Source organism: Muntiacus reevesi, chromosome 7, assembly GCF_963930625.1.
Source record: "Muntiacus reevesi chromosome 7, mMunRee1.1, whole genome shotgun sequence".
Lineage (NCBI taxonomy): Eukaryota > Metazoa > Chordata > Mammalia > Artiodactyla > Cervidae > Muntiacus > Muntiacus reevesi.
Window position 1 is genome coordinate 35,734,806 of NC_089255.1, and position 19,779 is coordinate 35,754,584.

At 54.8% G+C, this 19,779-nt stretch overlaps 1 protein-coding gene and 2 pseudogenes across 1 annotated transcript; 1 reads left to right on the plus strand and 2 right to left on the minus strand.

Moving 5' to 3' along the window:
* The first annotated feature begins 440 nt into the window (after positions 1 to 440).
* On the plus strand, positions 441 to 8,794 carry ITPKA (inositol-trisphosphate 3-kinase A). Its single transcript, XM_065940992.1, has 7 exons — positions 441 to 988; positions 6,693 to 6,789; positions 6,873 to 7,089; positions 7,230 to 7,434; positions 7,673 to 7,774; positions 8,069 to 8,140; positions 8,244 to 8,794. The coding sequence occupies exons 1-7, from the start codon at positions 500 to 502 to the stop codon at positions 8,445 to 8,447; spliced, it is 1,386 nt and encodes a 461-aa protein (XP_065797064.1). The 5' UTR covers positions 441 to 499; the 3' UTR covers positions 8,448 to 8,794.
* A 449-nt stretch (positions 8,795 to 9,243) lies between these two features.
* LOC136172608 (leukocyte tyrosine kinase receptor-like) lies at positions 9,244 to 12,147 on the minus strand (annotated as a pseudogene).
* Positions 12,148 to 15,522: 3,375 nt separating this feature from the next.
* LOC136172609 (leukocyte tyrosine kinase receptor-like) lies at positions 15,523 to 17,476 on the minus strand (annotated as a pseudogene).
* Between the last annotated feature and the right edge of the window lie 2,303 nt (positions 17,477 to 19,779).

Consider the following 19,779-nt stretch of genomic DNA (forward strand, 5'->3'; position numbering starts at 1 on the left):
TGGACGCCTTAGCCCAGAATGGGTTCACCGAGGAATGGAGCCCGAGGGGACCGGGTGCCAGAGCCAAAGCCGGGCCAGCTCCACCCCCGCGGGGTCAGGGCCCTTGGAATTGCCCTGGAGGAATTCCTGAAGGAATCCCGGTGGAGTTGGGGTGTCGAGTGCGGCGTGGGGCGGAGCAATCCTTCCGACCTTCCCGAGCGAAGGTGGGCACTGAGAGGCCGCGAGGGCCAGGCCCGGGTTTTCTGTATATCCAGGAGGCCTGGGCTTCCCGGCCACCCCCGGAGCAACAGGGAGCCTTCGAGACTGGGCAGGAGCCCAGGAAGGCCCGCGCTTTCTCAGAAAGTGAAAGGAGTGGGCGGGGGGCGCGGCCGAGGCGGGGCCCAGGCGGGCTGCGGCGCAGGCTCCGCCTCGGGGCAGTCTCGAGCCGGGGGCGCCGAGCGTCTCCAGTGCCCGCCGCGCCGCGGGCTGGTGGGCTCCGCCGCGGCTCTGTTACCGGGAAATGACCCTGCCCGGGGGCCCGACGGGCATGGCGCGGCCGGGAGGCGCGGGGCCCTGCAGCCCTGGGCTGGAGCGGGCCCCGCGCCGAAGCGTCGGGGAGCTGCGCCTGCTTTTCGAGGCGCGCTGCGCTGCGGTCGCTGCTGCCGCCGCCGCCGGGCAGCCCCGGGCTCGCGGGGCCAAGCGGCGCGGGGGACAGGTCCCCAACGGGCTTCCGCGGGCTCCCCCTGCCCCAGTGATCCCGCAGCTGACTGTGACTGCCGAGGAGCCGGACGTGCCCCCGGCCAGCCCCGGGCCGCCCGAGCCGGAGGGTAACTGGCTCCCGGCCGTGGGTTCGTCGCACCTGCAGCAGCCGCGCCGCCTCTCCACCTCGTCGCTCTCCTCCACTGGCTCCTCGTCGCTGCCCGAGGACTCGGAGGACGATCTTCTGAGCGACAGCGAGAGCCGGAGCCGCGGCAACGTGCAGCTGGAAGCGAGCGAGGACGTGGGTCAGGTACGGGCCGCGGGGCGGGGCCGGAGCAGGGACCTGCTTGGAGCTCTCTGCCGACCAACTCCCGCCCTAAGCTCCCTCCCCCGAGAGTCCCCTTCTCCCTCTTTAGGCAGTGGGGTCGGTGGGAGGCGCCGGGCCAACCCTTCGCCTTGACAGTTTTTACTCCAGTTCTACAGGCGAGTCCCGACCCGGGCCCTGGGGCGTCTGAGAGAGTGAGGAATCCCCGAGACCGGCCACGGGGACCGGTGGGGCGGCGGGGCAGCGTGACTTGCCGGCCGTGAGATGGCTAGAGGGATCGGAGGGGCTTAGCGTTGCCCGGCGAACTCTCGCCGAGACCGGAGGACGAGCCTCCCTTTCTGTCGCCCCCTCTCCCGCGCCGCGGCCCCACCCCCGCCGTTGCCACGGTTTCCCTCTCCTGAGTGGGAGTGGAGCCGAGCTCCAGGCTCCGCTCGCGAACTGCTGCCGTCTGCTCCCGGCGCCCGCACCAGGCTTGGACGCGGGGAAGGGAGGGGCGCGGGACAGCGAGCTTAGGCAGGCAGCGCAACGCTGCCCTCCTCCGCTTTACTGCTCCTAATTCTGGCCGGGGAGGGTGGGGGGAGGTAAACTGAGGCTGAGAGGGTGGGACCAGCCTGCCGATCTCCGCCCCCGGTAGCCTGGATGTTCTGGGGCCAGGTTTGACCCTTTGATAACCCAGGCTAGGGTGCGGTGCAGTCATTCCCCGTGCCTGCCCCTCCGGGTCGTACCGCGCCCAGGATAGCCATTCTGTCCCCCTTGTTTTAATCAAGGCCAAATACTTTAAATAACTATCCGCGGTCAACGAGAAGGAGTTGCTCTAGATCCACGTTATGCAAGTGTCCCTGGAGTTGAGGGAGAGGCGGAGGGCGCTCTCAGGCTCTGGTGGCTCGGGGCTTGCCCAGAAGGGCGGTGAGAGCAGCGGACGTGCGCCGGGGCGGCCGGGCCCGCGGAACCTAGGCTCCCCCGCGCTCGGATTGGACAGGGCGCGAGAGTCACTGTAATGGCTTGCAGTGGCTCCGTGATTCACTTACCCCTGAGACTTACATTATCCTCAAGGCGACGTGGTTTGTGACATAAGAGGGAAAAGGAAAAAGTTTCATAGAGCAGGAACCCACCCCGACACCAGGTAGAGGGTGCGGAGAGTCCCTCTCTCCTCCCCGGGGGTAAGGGTACCTCTGACACCTGACATTTCTGGTGTAACCCTGGCCCCAGAAAGGAGGCGGTGCCGCCCGAGGGTTTCTAAGGCGGTGATGAGGGGCAGTGAAAGGACTCCTCCCTCCCCACCCCCGAAAATCCAGAGCAGTAACTGTGGGCTCAACGCTTCCCCCGTTGAAATCTCTGAGAGCTGAGAGGCGGGCGCTGGAGGCAGGGCGCCACGAGGGCAGCCCCCAGCTTCACTCTTCCTCCTAAAGGCGGAGGAGGACCTGCGGCCCAGGACTGCTTACTACGTAGGCAGGCCAGCTGGGGTCAAGACTCCGGGGACCAGCTGCAGCTGTGCCCTGGGCGTCTTCGGCTGGCCTCTCCCACTCTGGGCCTCCCTGTCACCCGGCGCGGCAGGAGCTGGAGCAGATGGCCGTGGAGGGCCCTTCCAGCTCCAAGGCTGCGAGTACCAGGCCTTCCCAACCCCCAGCCCGCCGGGGCCTCCCCGAAGGCAAACAGCCACGGCGGTGGCAGATAAGCCAGGAGCTGTTGACAGAGGCCGCCTGCGTCCGCGTGGAAGGGCCCGGCTCGGACTTTGCCTCACGGAGCGGCACAGCGCGCCCGCCTAGGCTGCCTTTAGGGCTTCTCCAGGCAGGAAGCAGAGCCCATAGGTTGGCTGACCGTGAAGGATGCGCCTGGGAGAAGGGTGCTGCGGCAGCACTCCTCAACTCTCAGCTCTCCAGCCCCTTACAACTCCGGCCTGGGTGGATAATGTGAATAGCGGGAAGTCTTTGCGAGGCTTGTACATCCTTCACCTTTTCTTTCTAGAAGCGGCACACTGTGCCCAGAGCCTGGAGCTGGGCTCCCCCTCAAGGTGGTTGGGGCTGGGCAGCCTGCCTCCTTCCTGCTTCCTTTCCTACGGTAGAGGGATGAGTCACGGGGAAGAAAAACCATACAGGCCAAGAAAGGAGTTGGGGGGCCTGTCCCCAAGGGCAGCTGGCATGACATTCTTAGGCCTTGTCTGCCTCTTAAAACAATTTTGGGGGTGTTGCTCTAGCAGAAGAGAGGTTGTTTGACTCTTGTTCATTTGATTCTCTTCTCTCAGTGCTCCAGGATGGGTAAGGAGACCTGGATGCGATCCTGTCCTGGGCCCAGAACTCCCACACTTCACTTTTCACTAATTATAGAGCAGAATTTAGGTTAACAGACTTCCTTTTTAAAAAGCAAATGCCCCTGGGAGGGTGAAGTCGTGGGTCACTTATACCTTGGTGCAAATCATTTTATAAATTTAAACTGATTGTTCTCACCACCACCACCAGGAGTGCTTATTTGATAAAGTATTGGGAACATGGCAAGGGGGTTGGGCTGGTAGAGAGCTTTAGCCAGAGTCTGGATGGCTGGAGGTAGGGCATGAAGTCAGGAAGAGGGGAGATGAATACCAAAGACAAAGAAAGCAAAGGACTTCTGGCAGAAGATACACAGAGTGTCTGGTGTGATTCAAGAAGCCGGAATCCTCAGGGCTTCTAAATAGAGCTCAGACAAAGGAGGGTCTGTGGCTAATATTCAGCTAAGCTCTGCCCAGAGAGAGATGCTCCCTGTCCAGCCTCATGGGTGAAGAATTATCAGAGAGTCTTCCTGTGACTTCATCAAAGACTCTCACATGGTCAGCTCTCCTGAGCTTTTTGTCCCAAGGTGTCTGGGTAGCCTCTTGCTGTGCGATGCTTTCTCAGACTTCTATTCGCCTGGACAGGCGATGGGGTTTTAACCCTTTTTTCAGCCAGGTTTCACTCTGTAACATAATAAATCTGCTTTCTGATATTCACACAATAAAAGCCTTACCTGCTCAAAAATATCTTCCCTGCTGTTGTTCATGTGCCAAAATCCCCACCCACTCGCCAAAGAATGATTCCCCAAGAACCATTCTGGATATATGCATCTTTCTATATGCATTATGTTCCCTGGGGGAGGTAGCTCCCTAGATGAAGATGGCAGAATTCCATGATGCTTGCATCAACTCCTTCTATATCTGACCCTATCCATTACTGGCAGAGGAACTAAATCCTGTCATTACCAACCAACCTCAGAAGGTGGCTGGGAGGGCTCAAATGGCATAATGGGTTTGAAAGCCTTCTGTAACCCACATGGCTGGAAACAACCTTAGTCTTTGCTGCTCTTGCTGATATGATCTCACAAAACTGGGGTGGGGAGAATGGAGAGATAACCTGATGTTATCTCAGTTTGGGAGCAAGTCAATGCTATATTATCACACATCAATCAAGAGGCAGTAGCCCAGGACTGCAGGTACTAAATCCTCTTCTACCAGGTCCACCTTTCACCTTGCAGCCTCACTCACTGTTCCTACATGATCGCAGAAGAAAGGACGATGCAGTTCTCCCATCTCACCTAACCCAAGGCTGATTCCATCTTCTACTGGGGTAGCTATGGAACTAGATGAACCCTATAATGAAGTCCATTCTGGCCCCACTGTCTCCCAAAATTCTGCCAGTAAGTCCCTAAAGCTTCTTGAAGCCCCACCACTAAACCCATCCCTTTGGATAAACTAAAGGTGTCCAGCCAATAGAGAGGGGTCCCCAGGCAGATCTCAATGTTTCCCCAAGGTTCAAAACACACCACCTTGTGGCTGCAAATTGCTTCATCTTGTACAAAGCTCTTTTTCATGCAGGGTCCATTTGACCTCTGGAACCTGCTGGAACAACTGGAACATAGGGGTGGGTTTTGAACTTGAGCTTAGGGCAGACACTGGGAGACCAGCTGGAAGCAGGGACAGCAGGAATGTTAACTCTTTGAACTTTGATTGCCTTCTGTAAAATGGCAGTAGTTACCATCTCCAGCACTTATTGTACATGTGCAGCAGCATCATGAATTTCAAACTGAGTGTGGGGGAAGAGGGTATAGGATGTGCCACTCAATGTACCTGGCACATACATCCTCCTGGAATTTTATTTGAGGATTTGGAGGTGGGAGAGTTTTATAATAAAACTTGGATTTATTATGCAGCATAATGCAAACCTTGTATATATTTAAAGAGTGAAAAAGGGAGTTTTGAAAGAGATGTCATGCTTCTAGTGGGCTGCTTCTGGCTACACCCCCAGATCCCTGGGGATTGGACACGTGATCACACCCTACTGTGCCATGTAGGGACTTCGGGAGGAAAGCAGGAGCAATGCTGTCTGTTGGAGATGAGAAGCCTGGCGTGCAGTGGGCGGTCACTAAATGGTGGCTTGTGTTATAGCAACAGCTAGGTCCAGAGGAAACAGGCTCACACAGATGAAATTCTCACTTGAGTTCACTCAACTAGAAAGTGACACAGCCAAGACTGGAAGCAACTTCGAACTCCCCCTCCAGTACTCTGTCACTGACTCCCATCTCCTCTCCATGAAAAGCGGTTTTATAGTCAGCAGCTTCCTCTGCTTAAGCCTCCACCCCAGTTCTCCCTCTCACGCTAGTGAATTGAGTGAGAGCTGGATTCCTGGGCTCCAGCCCTGTGGAGGCACACACATGTCATTCCTCTAAAAGGCAGGTGCCCTGGAAGGAGGCAGCAGACACACTCAGGTCTGAGCAAACCTGTGCACTCCAGTGGGCAGACACAGGAGTGATGAGCTTGGTGTGGGAAGAGGAAAGGTTCAGAGTATCAGATGATACTCTGAAATACACCAAAATCAGATACACCAAAATCTCAATTTCCCTCTCAGTTTCATCTAAGATGACAGACTCTCCTCTCTGTATTCCATTTTCAAAACCTCGGTTTCTGGGTCCAGGTTGGGGCACCCTGGCCTTGTCAACTGGTAGGGAGTGAGATGGCATCCAAGGATAGGAAGAGGGCCTTGGGGAGCACCAAGCCATTCTTTCTTCAGGCCCTACCAGGCTGGCCTCCCTGCCCTGGGCCTGTGTAATGATTTGTTTCCATGTTTGTCTTTTCCCCTAAATGAGAGGAACCAATGGTCCCAAGTATTAAATGATAATCCAGATTTGTGCAGGCAGTGGTTCATGCCAAGGAATGGGGCAGGGGGTGGATGGTGTTACACTCAAGTCTCATTTACTACTATTCACAACAACCTGGTGAGAGTGGTTATTTCCCCATTTTACAGATTAAGAAACTGAACTCAGAGGCTTCTCAAGCTCCAGAATATCCCAAGGCACTGGTAAAAGTGCAATGCTCAGAATTTCCCTGTGGTAGACCTGAAAATCTGCATTATTTTTTTTTAACATCATGAGACTGTCTTCCTCACAAAAGTCCTAAAACCTCGACGAGCAGTTCAGTAACCTGTCCATGCAGCTGTGGAGCAGCAGAACTGAGCTTTCTGACGCTAAGGCTGGGGCTCTTTTCAGCACACTGGATATCTGTCATCTCCAGGTGCTTGTCTCAGGGTCCGCCACACACGATAAACTTCCCTGAGTGAATGAGCCGCTGAAGCTCCAGGCAGGAGCAGCTCAGGGTAGGGTGGGACGGGGCGAGACCATGTTCCAGAGGAAGGAGGGCTTGTGTACTGCTGAGACGCTGACTGGCAGACCGGGGTCGTGTCGCTTTCAGAAAAGCCACTGGCAGAAGATCCGGACCATGGTGAACCTGCCGGTCATGAGCCCTTTCAAGAAGCGCTACGCCTGGGTGCAGCTGGCGGGGCACACGGGTGAGCACGGGGCCGTGGCGGGTGCCGGGGGCGGAGGCCGGGAGGAAGGAACTTAGGCGGCACTAACCAGGGTCTGCCCTCAGGGAGTTTCAAGGCAGCGGGCACCAGCGGACTGATCCTCAAGCGCAGCTCGGAGCCGGAGCGCTACTGCTTGGCGCGGCTCATGGCGGATGCGCTACGCGGCTGCGTGCCCGCCTTCCACGGCGTGGTGGAGCGCGACGGCGAGAGCTACCTGCAGTTGCAGGACTTGCTCGACGGCTTCGATGGGCCCTGCGTACTAGACTGCAAGATGGGCGTCAGGTACGCGTGCCCCGCGGGGCGGCTGGAAACCAGTAAAGGGCCCAGGGAGGGAACGAGCGCTCTACGCGTGCCCAAGGCAGTGCTCGACGAGGTCCGGGTGTGCGCCCGCTCACGCCGCGCCGCTGCCTGCGCCTCCGTAGGACTTACCTGGAAGAGGAGCTGACCAAAGCCCGCGAGCGGCCCAAGCTGCGGAAGGACATGTACAAGAAGATGCTGGCGGTAGACCCTGAGGCACCCACCGAGGAGGAGCATGCGCAGCGCGCGGTCACCAAGCCGCGCTACATGCAGTGGCGAGAAGGCATCAGCTCCAGCACCACTCTCGGCTTCCGCATCGAGGGCATCAAGGTGGGCCAGGCCCGCGTCGCTTTGTACTTCCCGGGCCCTTCCTCCGCCCCAGCCCCACTGTGCGGTGTCTGCCCTCCGTGTTGACCTCCCACCCCGACTGCCCCCGGAAGAGGCACCCTCTGGCGGCCGTCTCGCCGTCCCTGGCTTTCAACGTCCCGGGAGGTACCGCTGCTCTAGCCAGATCCTCTCCCTTTGGGCGCACACGTGGCCCCTGACGATTTCTGCCCACCTTCTACAGAAAGCCGACGGCTCCTGCAGCACCGACTTCAAGACCACGCGAAGCCGGGAGCAGGTGATCCGAGTCTTTGAGGAATTTGTGCAAGGGGATGCGGAAGTGCTGGTGAGCGTGGGATCCCAGGACCCTGAGATACTGGGGAGCCTCATACCGAGGGGTGCCCCCAGGTCAGGTCATCTGACGCCACACCCTTCCCTACGTAACCCGCATCCCAGTGTTTATCGCACTGCGCTGTTATTGCTTTACAACAATTCTGGGCTGCACGCCACGTGGGGGCCTGCGCCTTCCTCACCATGGTATTTGCCAAGCCAAGCATGCATCGTGGCATTCTTCATAATCTCATAATCGCAGAGGTTCAGTTGGTATTTAATTTGTCCTCCTCTTCTCCACCCTCTCCAGAGGAGGTATCTGAACCGCCTGCAGCAGATCCGGGACACTCTGGAAGTCTCTGAGTTCTTTAGGAGGCACGAGGTAAGAGGGGCAGGCTCACATGTCTGTGGTCTGTGAGGGAAGTGGAAGTGGGTGGAGGGCTTCTCCGGATTAGAGCCGTAGCCTGACGGTGGGGGACTCGCAGGTGATCGGCAGCTCGCTCCTCTTCGTGCATGATCACTGCCATCGCGCTGGCGTGTGGCTCATCGATTTTGGCAAGACCACGCCTCTCCCTGACGGCCAGACCCTGGACCACCGGCGGCCCTGGGAAGAGGGCAACCGAGAGGACGGCTACTTGCTGGGGCTGGACAATCTCATTGGCATCCTGGCCAGCCTAGCCGAGAGATGAGGCTGGGCCCCTGTCCCTGCTGACCTGAGGGTCTGACAGATGGAGCTGCGCCTGCGTCCCCACCATGCATGCAGGCAAGAGAGACTGAAACCCCGCGATGCGGGGCAGTGCATACGGCCCTGTAGGGACAAGTGCCAACCACTGTGGGACACGATGCACGCGCAGGGCCTGGCCCCCTAAAAGCCCCAGTGTTCCTAGAGCCGATGACACTAATTAAGCGGGGGAGGGAGGAGGAGAGTGGGGTAAGTGGCTGCTTCTTCAGCCCAGCTCTTCTGAGAGGGCTCCTCCATACCTCTCCAGAGAAGCCAGATAAAGAACTTTGTTTCACAGGCAATAGAGCTATTGGTCTGAACTCCCACACTACAATGGACTCCCCTTCCCAATAAAACTCAAAGACACCAGCTTTGACTCTGGCTCCATCCCCTCCTTCCCTCTGGTCCCTTCTTTCTTGGTTCCCCGGCGTCTGTCAGGTGCACTCAGATCACTGTGGCCTATGAGAAGAGCTCTTTTTTAGAGGCATGTGTAGCGTTGGGGGCTGCCCAGGTGGAAGATGCTAATGGGGTAAGGGCAATCCAGAGAAATGCAGAAGGCAATTTCAATTCCCCACCTACACCTTGTGGGTGGGGGTGGCCTCTAGTCCCACATATCAAAGGCTGGGAGTGGCCAGGCTCTTGCCCAGGAGGCCTGAGACTGGTTTCCAGGATGGAGAGTTCAGTGGTGCCAGCCCAGCCCTGAGACAGGCCCAGACATGCAGCACAGACTGCAGGAGACAGAGGCTACGTGGGACACAAGCCACCTAGAAGCCTGGGGAGGAGTGCAGGGAGGAACTGTCACCATCAGTGCCAGAGTCCTCACCCTTAGGACCCTGTGGCACCCAGGAACCACAGGTGAGATTCCAAAGGTTCCAAGGTTGGTTACTCCTGGATTCGGGGGACTTGAGGCCAAAGGGCAGCTGGGGACCAAGGAGGCTCCCTCCCAAGTTCTTCAACCTCCCCAGACTCAGTTCCTGGGCCTGTGGAGATCTTAGGCCCCCCAGAGACAGGCTCCCCAGCGCCTTCCTCCCCCAGGATGGGTTCATTCCATTGAAAGGGGTGAATTCAGCACAACAGGGTTCTTTAATAGGAAGGTAGAGGAGTAGGGGCTCACTGTTGTTTTATGGTTTCCCTCCTGGTTCCCAAGTCCAGGATGGTTGGGGCAGGTCAGGTGGTACACCTGAGTGCTGTACTGAAGATGTTCCAAGATGCTGGCAAAACGAGGACAAGGTTCAGCTGATGCTGTCAACACTGAGTCATAATATACTTACCTGGGGAGAGGAGTTCATTGCCAACCCTGGCAGTGAAAAACCTCCCCCTCAAGACAACACTCCATATTCACACTGAGAGGGTCATCCATCCCCCACCCTCCTGCCCCATGACACAGTCAGCACCTCCTGACTGCTGCACCCAGGGTAGGGTATATAGCCCAGTGAGATCTCCCAGAGCAGCATTTAAAGACCTGCATCACATGTGGCGGGAACCGAGTACAGTGGAGCCCATCAGGAACAGCTTCCCTTTCTCTCACATGAGGTGACCTAAGGTAGTGGAGTGCATGTTATCACCAGGAGTCTGTCTTGGATGTAAAGATGCCCTCCAGGGAGGCTTCTGGCCCCCCGCACCCACCCACCCCCGCCCCCGCAGAGCCTGGGCCCCTTTGTGGTAATAACTGGCCCTACAAGAGGGAGGAAGGGAGTGATGAGCTGTTCAAGTGGTCTGAAGGTGCTAGTAAACTCCCTTGGAGCATCACATGCCCAGGTCCTACACCTGTAGATATTGCTTGCATGCAGAAGTCTCCAATCTTGGCCACTTGGCTGAATCCAGTGCAGCTCAAAAGGCAGTTCCTGGTGGCCCAGCAGAGTCAGGCAAAAAATCACTGCCAGAACTCCAGCCTTGATCTTTTCTTTAAAAGGGCTATTCCTTGGGGTGGGAGCAGGATGGGCAGTCCCCAGGGCTAGATCACTTGCGACCAGTGGATAAAGTGATTTTCTTCCAGGTGGTGGCAACCCTCGGCTATGTCCCGACCAGCTGGAGGAGGTCTTGCATGGCCAGAGGTGATGGCTGGGCCTGGGTCAGGCAGAATGCACATCAGACCATACACGTTTGGGGACCCATGAACAGGTCTTTACCTGACTCAGGAAACCCTTCATGTCCCCTCCAGACACCAACTCCAGCAGAATTAGGCCAGAGGTAGCCCTGATGCACTCACAGTATTCTGATGTTCTGATGGCTGAACTCGCTGAGTTGGTGGTGCACATACCCCATCACCAGCAGGGAGAGAAACCAGGCTCTAGGCTCCACAAGGCTGGAGAGGAGCTCTGTGTCCCTAGAGCTGCTACCTCCCAGCCCCAGGGTGAAGAGAAGCTATTTTTGCAGGTGGGTCTGGGTGCCTCCCTCCCTCTTGCACCCCCGCCCCTGGCCCCAGGTGTGCCCCATGATGAGCGCCTCGGTGAGGAAATTCAGCCCATCCTGTGGACAGCAGAGTTCTGGCAGAGTCTAGTCGAGGAGAGGGGCTTCCCTGGTGGCTCAGCTGGTAAAGAATCTGCCCACAATGCAGTAGACCTGGGTTCGATCCCTGGATTGGGAAGATCCCCTGGAGAAGGAAAAGGCTACCCACTCCAGTATTCTGGCTTGGAGAATTCCATGGACTATCCGTGGGGTCACAAAGAGTCAGACGTGACTGAGAGACTTTCACTAGGGAGGACGACAACAGAGCTCCTGAGCACCCCGGACATTTCAAGAGTGCGGGCTGACCCTATCTCCAGCCATGACTCCTTCGTCAGAGACCCTTCTCTTCTACTCTGTCAGAAGCCCCACCCCTCTCACCTTGATAGTCACCTGCAGGAGGCTGGGGTCCCCAGGAAGGCCAATTACCAGTCCCTTATAGGCCTCTCCAAAGACACCACGGGCCAGGGCTCTGCAGAAAGGCAGATTGAAAGGGAGTGGGTGGTTGGGTCTGGGGAAGGGTCCTTGAGGGTCTAGAGCCTCCTTTACTGCTCCTGTCCCCCTGCTCACCCTCCAAATCCCCAACTGGCCCTCTCTGAGGGTCTGAGCTCTCTGCATTATGGCATGTCCCCAAGGACAAGCTCTGCAGGGGTGACAGTGACCAGGGCAGAGTCAGGGCAGAAGAAAGGGCAGGTGTGGGGTAAGGTGGTGGGGTGGGATTCTGTGCTAAGTCTTCCCTTAGGTCCCTGCAGATGCTCTGGGGTGAAGAAAATCCTTATGCCAAAGGAATCATATTTAGGGTTCCTACCATCCCAGAACTGGGATGATAGCTGACTTTGCCAGGTTACTTCCCCTTTTGGGGCTTCTCTGACCTCCATCTCCTCTATACAAGGGGTTTGGACGAGATGCTTACTGGGATCCATAATTCACCACAGCAGGAAGCAGGATGGAGGCTGGGGATTCAGAGTGCATTAGGCTCTCAGAAGGAGGGAGAGGATTCAGCTGAGCAGAGTGAAATTAGCTGAGGAAACCTTCATAAGCCCTGGGGGCAGCATCCAGGACTAGGCTGGGCCAAGCCTCACCTGGAAGTAGTAGGGGTTGGGGATTGTCCTCATGGTGGAGATGTGAAGCTTGCTGATCTGGAGCTCAAGGCCGGACAGCCTCATCCACCACGAGTCCTGCCACTTCTTTTGGTTCACCAAGGATGGGAGGAACACTGCCATACTCTCTACCTGCCCATCAGGCCTACCCTGACCCGCCCCCCTGCCCAGGACACCTCTCCAGATGCCCATTAAAATAAACGTTGTTCTCAGGCCTCCCCAGCGGCTTCTACTCTTCAGAACCCCAGGGGAGTTTGCCACTTCTCTCCTGGCAGAGAACGGTTCTATGAAGACCTATAAGACCTTTTAGAACTAACACCAAAAAAAGATGTCCTTTTCATTAGAGGGGACTGGAATGCAAAAGTAGGAAGTCAAGAAACACCCGGAGTAACAGGCAAATTTGGCCTTGGGGTACGGAATGAAGCAGGGCAAAAGCTAATAGAGTTTGCCAAGAGAATGCACTGGTCATAGCAAACACCCTCAACAACACAACAGAAGACTCTACACATGGACATCACCAGATGGTCAACACCGAAATCAGACTGATTATATTCTTTGCAGCCAAAGATGGAGAAGCTCTATACAGTCAGCAAAAACAAGACCGGGAGCTGACTGTGGCTCAGATCATAAACTCCTTATTGCCAAATTCAGACTTAAATCGAATAAAGTAGGGAAAACCACTAGACCATTCAGGTATGACCTAAATCAAATCCCTTATGACTATACAGTGGAAGTGAGAAATAGATTTAAGGGACTAGATCTGATAGAGTGCCTGATGAACTATGGATGGAGGTTCATGACATTGTACAGGAGACAGGGAAAAGATATGAAAAAAAGCAAAATGGCTGTCTGAGGAGGCCTTACAAATAGCTGTGAAAAGAAGAGAAGCAAAAAGCAAAGGAGAAAAGGAAAGATAGTCCCATCTGAATGCAGAGTTTCAAAGAATAGCAAGGAGAGATTAAAAAAAAAAAAAAAAAAGGCTTCCTCAGTGATCAGTCCTAAGAAATAGAGGAAAACAACAGAATGGGAAAGACTAGAGATATCTTCAAGAAAATTAGAAATACCAAGGGAACATTTCATGCAAAGATGGGCTGCATAAAGGACAGAAATGGTATGGACCTAACAGAAGCAGAAGATATTAAGAAGAGGTGGCAAGAATACACGGAAGAACTGTACAAAAAAGATCTTCACAATCCAGATAATCACAATGGTGTGATCATTCACCTGGAGCCAGACATCCTGGAATGTGAAGTCAAGTGGGCCTTAGAAAGCATCACTGTGAACAAAGCTAGTGGATGTGATGGAATTCCAGTTGAGCTATTTCAAATCCTAAAAGATGATGCTGTGAAAGTGCTGCACTCAATATGCCAGCAAATTTGGAATCAACTATCTGCCCCTGAAACCCCACAGAAGCCTGTTGGCTCAGTGAAGAAATCAGCCATCCCTGCTGGGTGCTCTGTGCCCAGAATCAGGACCCCACACACCGTAGGAAGGCTCAGTGTCAAGACCACCATCACAGCCACCATCAGAATCAAAGGCCTGAGGGGGTGGGCAGGTTCGCCATTGGGAAACTCCTCTCTTTCCCTCTACCCCAACTTTTAGTAATGCCTCAATACTCAGTTCAAGTGTTCACTTTTCCATGATGCTTTCCTCACTTATCCTAAATGAATGCAATTGCTCCCTCCTCATCACCCCTAAGACACTTTACACCTCCCATGGCAACTGTCACTACAAGATATATGTAGATATCTAGATATAAATATAGACATATATAGAGACAGTGATCAGTATCTCCCCTACCACTCTAGACCACTAGACTACATGCTCCATAAAGGTAGAGCAAGCACTGATACACCTCTAATCCCCTGCCCAACACCCAGCCCAGTGCCTGGCACACAGCAGATATCCTTCCCAGTGCCCTACTGCTCCTCCCCTCCCATGGTCCCACGAGTCCAGACCTCAGACACAGGCAGGACATACCCATGCAGGTGACGTTATCCGCAGTCAGCTCCATGCCCTCTGGGCACATGCAGTTGGCCAATTGGAGCTCAGCCTGGCATTGGCAGATCTTCAAAAGGCAAAGACAGCAATTGAGGTTTAGTTGAATCTCCACCTCTCCGTGACTCTCCATGACAATGAGTAAAAGAACTGATATTGCTGGGTGAGGGTGGGGGCGTATGTACTTTTTCCAGTTTCGTGGTTAATTTTAGCCCTGAACTTTGGAATGAGGAGCAATGCCAGGCATTTAGGGAGGATGGGAGAGTTTGGGGGGACTTCTGTCAAGCTTGTATGCTTCCTTTTCTGGGATCCTTGAGCTTGCAGGTTGTTGAAGACAATTCAGAGCAAGAGATAATTTGACAAGCAGACCAGAATGCCCCCATTCTGGCATCACAAGTGACAGCCCAGCTCCCAAGTATTCCTGAGTTGTGCAAGACTGGGTAGTTCACAGGGCAGAGCTGGTGGTTAGATGGGAGGGGCTAAGGAAAAGGGCTAGACCAGGCTGAAAGGTGGGGGGGCCAATACCTGCCAGAAGCTGCAGGCAGAACTCACTGTTGGGGTGTATGACAAATACTACCCTTTCCTCATCAATCCAGGGAATGTCAGTCTCTGAGGCATCACTCCCTGCCAGAAACTGAGATAGAGCGTTTGGCTATGAAATGGGGGAAGGAAGAGAAGCACACGGCTCCTCACAGATGGGAAGCTGGCTTATACAGCAGGGAAGCCAGAGTCTCCCCGTGGAAACCCCAGTGTGGCCTTGTCTACATTCACATCACAGTAGGAGTGCTGCCAGATGGCAGGTGGGAGCTGAGGGGCCAGAGAGGTGGGAAGAAATAATAGCTGGAATCTGAAAGCCTGGTTCAGGTTGGCTGGCTCCTTGTCTGTCTGAACCTCTCTAATCCCATGTTCTCAACTATAAAATGGAAGAGGCCCAACCCACACGTTCCACTTCTGCAATAATGGAGATAATGTGTATAAAGTACTTAGGAACAGTACTGCCCAGACAGACAGGAAGGCTCTGTTTCTTTATAGCAGTGGTTTCCGAACTCTGGAGTGTATAAGAATCACTTAGAGACTTGACTAAAACACAGATAATGGGACCCTCCCCTAAACTTCTGATTCAGGAGGTTGGAGGGAGGCTGAGAAATTGTATACCTAGCAACTTAGGTGGTGCTAATGGCTCAGCCACCACGATCTGAGAACTGCTGACTTAAACTACCCCCGCCTTTCTGCCTCCCAGTTCAGCTTGCTAACGCAGCCAGCTCTAAGTTCCCGGGACTACTACAGATCAAGGATGGGACCTGCTGTGCTGACAAAGATCCTGGATGTAAAAGAAAATCGAGGGAGTCCAGTCTGCACGTGTGCTTTGCAACTTACCCGACCTCCTTTTCTGATATTTATTACTCTACCTGCTCTGGCCTGGAAGGCGGGCTCAACACTTTTCCCAACAGTCTTCTGAGGGACTAGGTCTGTCCTTAAGGCTGTAACCTCACGTCACTCTCAGGGCTGCCCCGCTGCCCTCCTCAAGGGTGCACCTAAACGTTGCCACCGCCCCTCACGGTCGCGGCCCCCGCCGCCTCCCGCGAAGCCGCCGGCTGCCACCCAGCCAAGCTTAGCCCCGACCTCCGCGTTGCCTGGCTGCCCCCACCCCTTCCTCGCTGACCCGCCGGCGGGGACTGTAGGGGGCCCACGACGTTCAGCCGCCCCCTGCACCTGCCGAGAGACACGGGGTTGCTGGCCGCGGGGACTGGAAGCTCGCCCTCCCGTCCTCGCAGCCTGCGCCGTGACCTGCCGCCCCGCCTCTCCAGCTGCTCCTGGGCGCCACCGAGCGGCTCTCTAGTTTCTGGGCGGTGGTCTGAGCCCCCCTCGGTCCTGCCGCTTCAAGGACGCCCGACTGCCTCCTGCGGCCGCCACCAGCAGCGGCCTCGGCTCACCCGTGCGCAGCTACGCGGCAGCTACACACAGGGGCGCGCCCTCCAGCCGTCGAATGAGAAGCCGGGCGCTGGGCGAGGGCTCGCGCCCCAGGGACTAGAGTAAAGGTAGGGGCTCGCAGTCAGGCCCAGGGCTTTGGGGACGCCAAGGAGATCCTGTGGGTGCGCGCTCGGTGGGAAGGACCCCAACGCCTAGCTCTGGAGACGGGGCAGCCCGCGCCGAGGGAAGCACGAACCGGAAAGACGTAGGTGGCTCCCCCACCATCTCCGCCGCCTCCTGCCCAGCGCCAGGACCCTGGGACCCCTTTCATCCCATTCGTCGCCGCCCTCTCCTCAGCGGCTCCGAAAATCTCCCACCGGAGTCCGGCCGGTGGTTCAATCGCCGGAGGCCCGGGCCCTCCCCTCCCAATGCTGAGGTCTGAACCCCGAGAAACGCCCCTCCCTCTACCCAGCCCCTGCTCTGGGGCGCTTGAGCCGCTCTGCTTCCTTCCAGACAGGCCTCCTCTCCCAGCTGCCCCACGAGGATAAGGATGTAAGACGGCTCTCCCGCAACCAAAGGAGAAGACGGCAGAGACGAAGATTCCATGTGCCAGTGATAGGTGGTTCTTGGCACCTTTGCTGCCCGAGGCGCCATGGGCTGAGATCCTGCGGAATGCGGGATCTGAGTCCCTGGTCCTTGACCATTGGTTCTCGGCCTGCCCGCCTAAGGTAGAGATTAGTGATGGAGGAGGTTCCAGAAGTTCTTATCTGAGGGATTAGGGGATGTAGTGTATTTTGAAGGAATGAGGAGACGAGGTATGCACACCATAAAATTAGATTTTGCACTTATTTCAAGAGACTTAATGGAGATGGTGAGGGAGGCTCAAGCCACCTCTTGCAGCAGCCGTTGGTTATGAACACTCCTCTTGGTAGGAACAGGCTCCTGGGTATAGCTAACCTGGTGGCAACCATTGCCACCCCTTCCAGGGTTTGGCTGGAAGAAGGGACAAAGCTGCTTGTCTTGGATACACCAAGACTCAAAGTGGAGCACAGGAACCCTTAGTTCCCCAGATCACAGAACCTCAGATTTGCAGCTGCTGCCCACATCTACTCCTGTTTCTGCCAGTATCTATTCTTTATAGATACTGGCCAGCACCCCATGCTTACCACAACTGCTCAGAGTCCCAGGGGCCCCCACTTTTACCACCACACTGCTGCTAGTGAGGGCCCAAGCCAGCTCCTGGCCCTGCAGATGGAGAAGACCCAACGCCCCTCCGTGCCTGAAAGCAGGGAGGGAGGAAAGGGTCAGGAGCACCTGCCCCAGCCTGAGGGACCCCACACAGAGTGGAGAGTGGAGGAGAAGGAAGGAGCTCAGAGCTCACCTGGGGGATTTAGGGGGGAGGCTGGCTCAAAGCTGCTACCCAGGATGGTGATGCTCGGGTCCCAGGGGCTTGGAGCAGCAAGGACAAGGATGGGGGAAATGGTGCCTGAGACCGCAAGCTGGAGCAGAGAATTGCACCTGAAAGGTGATGAGGCCACGGCATGGTGGGAGAGGGCACATGTGTTAACAGGATGGCAGATGAAGAGCCGCTGGATCCTAAAGCCGACCTGACTACTCTCAGCTCAGACCCTGGGATGTCAAGCGTTCACCTGTACAGTTTTGTTGCCTATATCAACTCTGTGCACAATTTCCACAATTTGGTGAAAAGCCTGGGCCTGATATCAAAAGACCAGAGTGCCAGGAATTCCTTGGTGATCCAATGATTAGGACTTCGTGCTTCCACTTCAGGGGCATGGACTCAACCCCTGGTCGGGAAACTAAGACCTTGCATGCTGTGCTACAGGGGAAAGACAAGCACCTGTGGTGAACTGGGTTTGGTGAAGAGATCACAACTCAGGGAGTTTCTCTACCACTTGCAAAAACATAGGAAGGGAAGTTGTTTTGTAACCACAAGGCACCCGATAACTGAGAGGGCCATGCACCATCAGGTGGTTTTGTCTCTTCTTCATTTTTTTTTTGCTCGAAATACCAATTTTGAAGGCTGAGACCTAATAAAAAAATACTGAAAAAAAGAAGTTATAGTAGTTAGCTATTTGGTAATCTCTGAGTGTAGTGCTGGTTGTAGACACTACAGTGATTTAAAAAAAACAAAAATGTCTGGCACCATGTCTTTTTTAACTCTTACTGTGAGGTCACAGGATTTACAAGGTCCCTGCAAGCCGATGGTTCTCAAAGTGTGGTTGGTTCTGGACAGCAGCGGCAGATGGGAGCTTGTTAGAAATGCAAATTCTTAGGTTTCACCCTAGACCTACTTTATCAGAAACACTGGCAGGAGGGCCCAGTGATCTGTTTCAACACCATGTTCAAGTGATTTTTTTTCACATAAATTTGAGAACTATTGATGTTTCATAAATATGGGAGTTGCTCAGTAAAACATACCATTTAATTCTGTGTTCAACAGCTCCGTTTATAGGGGATGGGCTCTTTACCTACTGATGACACATAGCACTCACCCTGACCTGTAAACACAATGATTATAATTTCACACAGCAAATGACACTAAGAAAGCTTAGTGTTGGAATTCAGACAAAAGAACAACCTAGAGGTGCCAAAAGGAAGAGATAAACTGATGAACCAGAGTTTACTTTTTGATCCAATCCTCCCCAGTCTTTGCCTACCATCACTAAAGTCCACAGTGGAAGGGGTGTTGTTAGAACCTCACTATACAGAATCCCCCTACCCACACCCTGCCCCAGACCCACCATCAATCGAATTCATATGTTGAAACTGAATCTGCATATTGAGCATATTTGAAGGTGGGGCCATTGGGAAGTGATTAAGTCATGAGGTTTTCACCTTCACGAGTGGAATGGGATTAGTACCCTTATGAAAAGATGCCCCAGGGGAGTTCCCTGGTGGCCTAGTGGTTAGGACACAGCATTTTCACTGCCATTGCCTGGGTTCAATCCCTGGTCAGGGAGCTGAGATCCCACAAGCTGTGTGGCTAAAAATAAGAGGCCCCAGAGACCTCCCTTGTCCCTTCTGCCATGGGGGAGCTGTCTATGAACCAGAAAGCAGGTCTTCAACAGATACTAAATCTGCCAGCACCTTGATATTAGACATTTCAGTCTCTGAAAGTGAAAGTTGCTCAGCCAAACTCTGTGCAACCACATGGATTACACAGGTCATGGAATTTCCCAGGCCAGAATACTCTAAGTGGGCAGCTGTTCCCTTCTCCAGGAGATCTTCCCAACCCAGGGATTGAACCCAGTTCTCCCACATTGCACGAATTTTCTTTACCAGCTGAGCCGCAAGGAAAACCCAATACTGGAGTGGGTAACCTATCCCTTCTCCAGTGGATCTTCCTGACCCAGGAATCGAACCAGGGTCTCCTGCATTGCAGGCAGATTCTTTACCAACTGAGCTATCAGGGAAGACCTCCCAGTTTCTAGAACTCTGAGAAATAAATGTCTGTTGTTCATAAGCCACCCAGCCTGTGGTATTCTAATATAGCAGCCCAAACAGATCCAAGACAGACAGCTACCGCACCAGTCTGATTTTTGGATTCTTCTTGTCTCAGGATAGCAACTGATGGAAATAAGAGGCCACAGGAGATAAACTGGGGGCCTCCCAGGTAGCGCTAGTGGTAAAGAACCCACCTGCCACTGCAGGAGGCTTGGGCTTGATCCCTGGGTTGGGAAGATCCCTATGGAGGAGGGCATGACAACCCACTCCAGTATTCTTGCCTGGAGAATCCCATGGACAGAGAAGCCTGGCGGGTTACAGTCCATGGGGTTGAAAAGAGACAGACATGGCCGAAGTCACTTATACACATGCATACAGAGA

Bases quoted from the DNA above. Each gene is read 5' to 3' on its own strand.
- ITPKA (XM_065940992.1), top strand. From the start codon at position 500: ATGACCCTGCCCGGGGGCCCGACGGGCATGGCGCGGCCGGGAGGCGCG. The intron at 7,090-7,229 runs GTACGCGTGCCC...GCGCCTCCGTAG, and splicing joins GACTGCAAGATGGGCGTCAG to GACTTACCTGGAAGAGGAGC. The intron at 8,141-8,243 runs GTAAGAGGGGCA...GGGGACTCGCAG, and splicing joins AGTTCTTTAGGAGGCACGAG to GTGATCGGCAGCTCGCTCCT.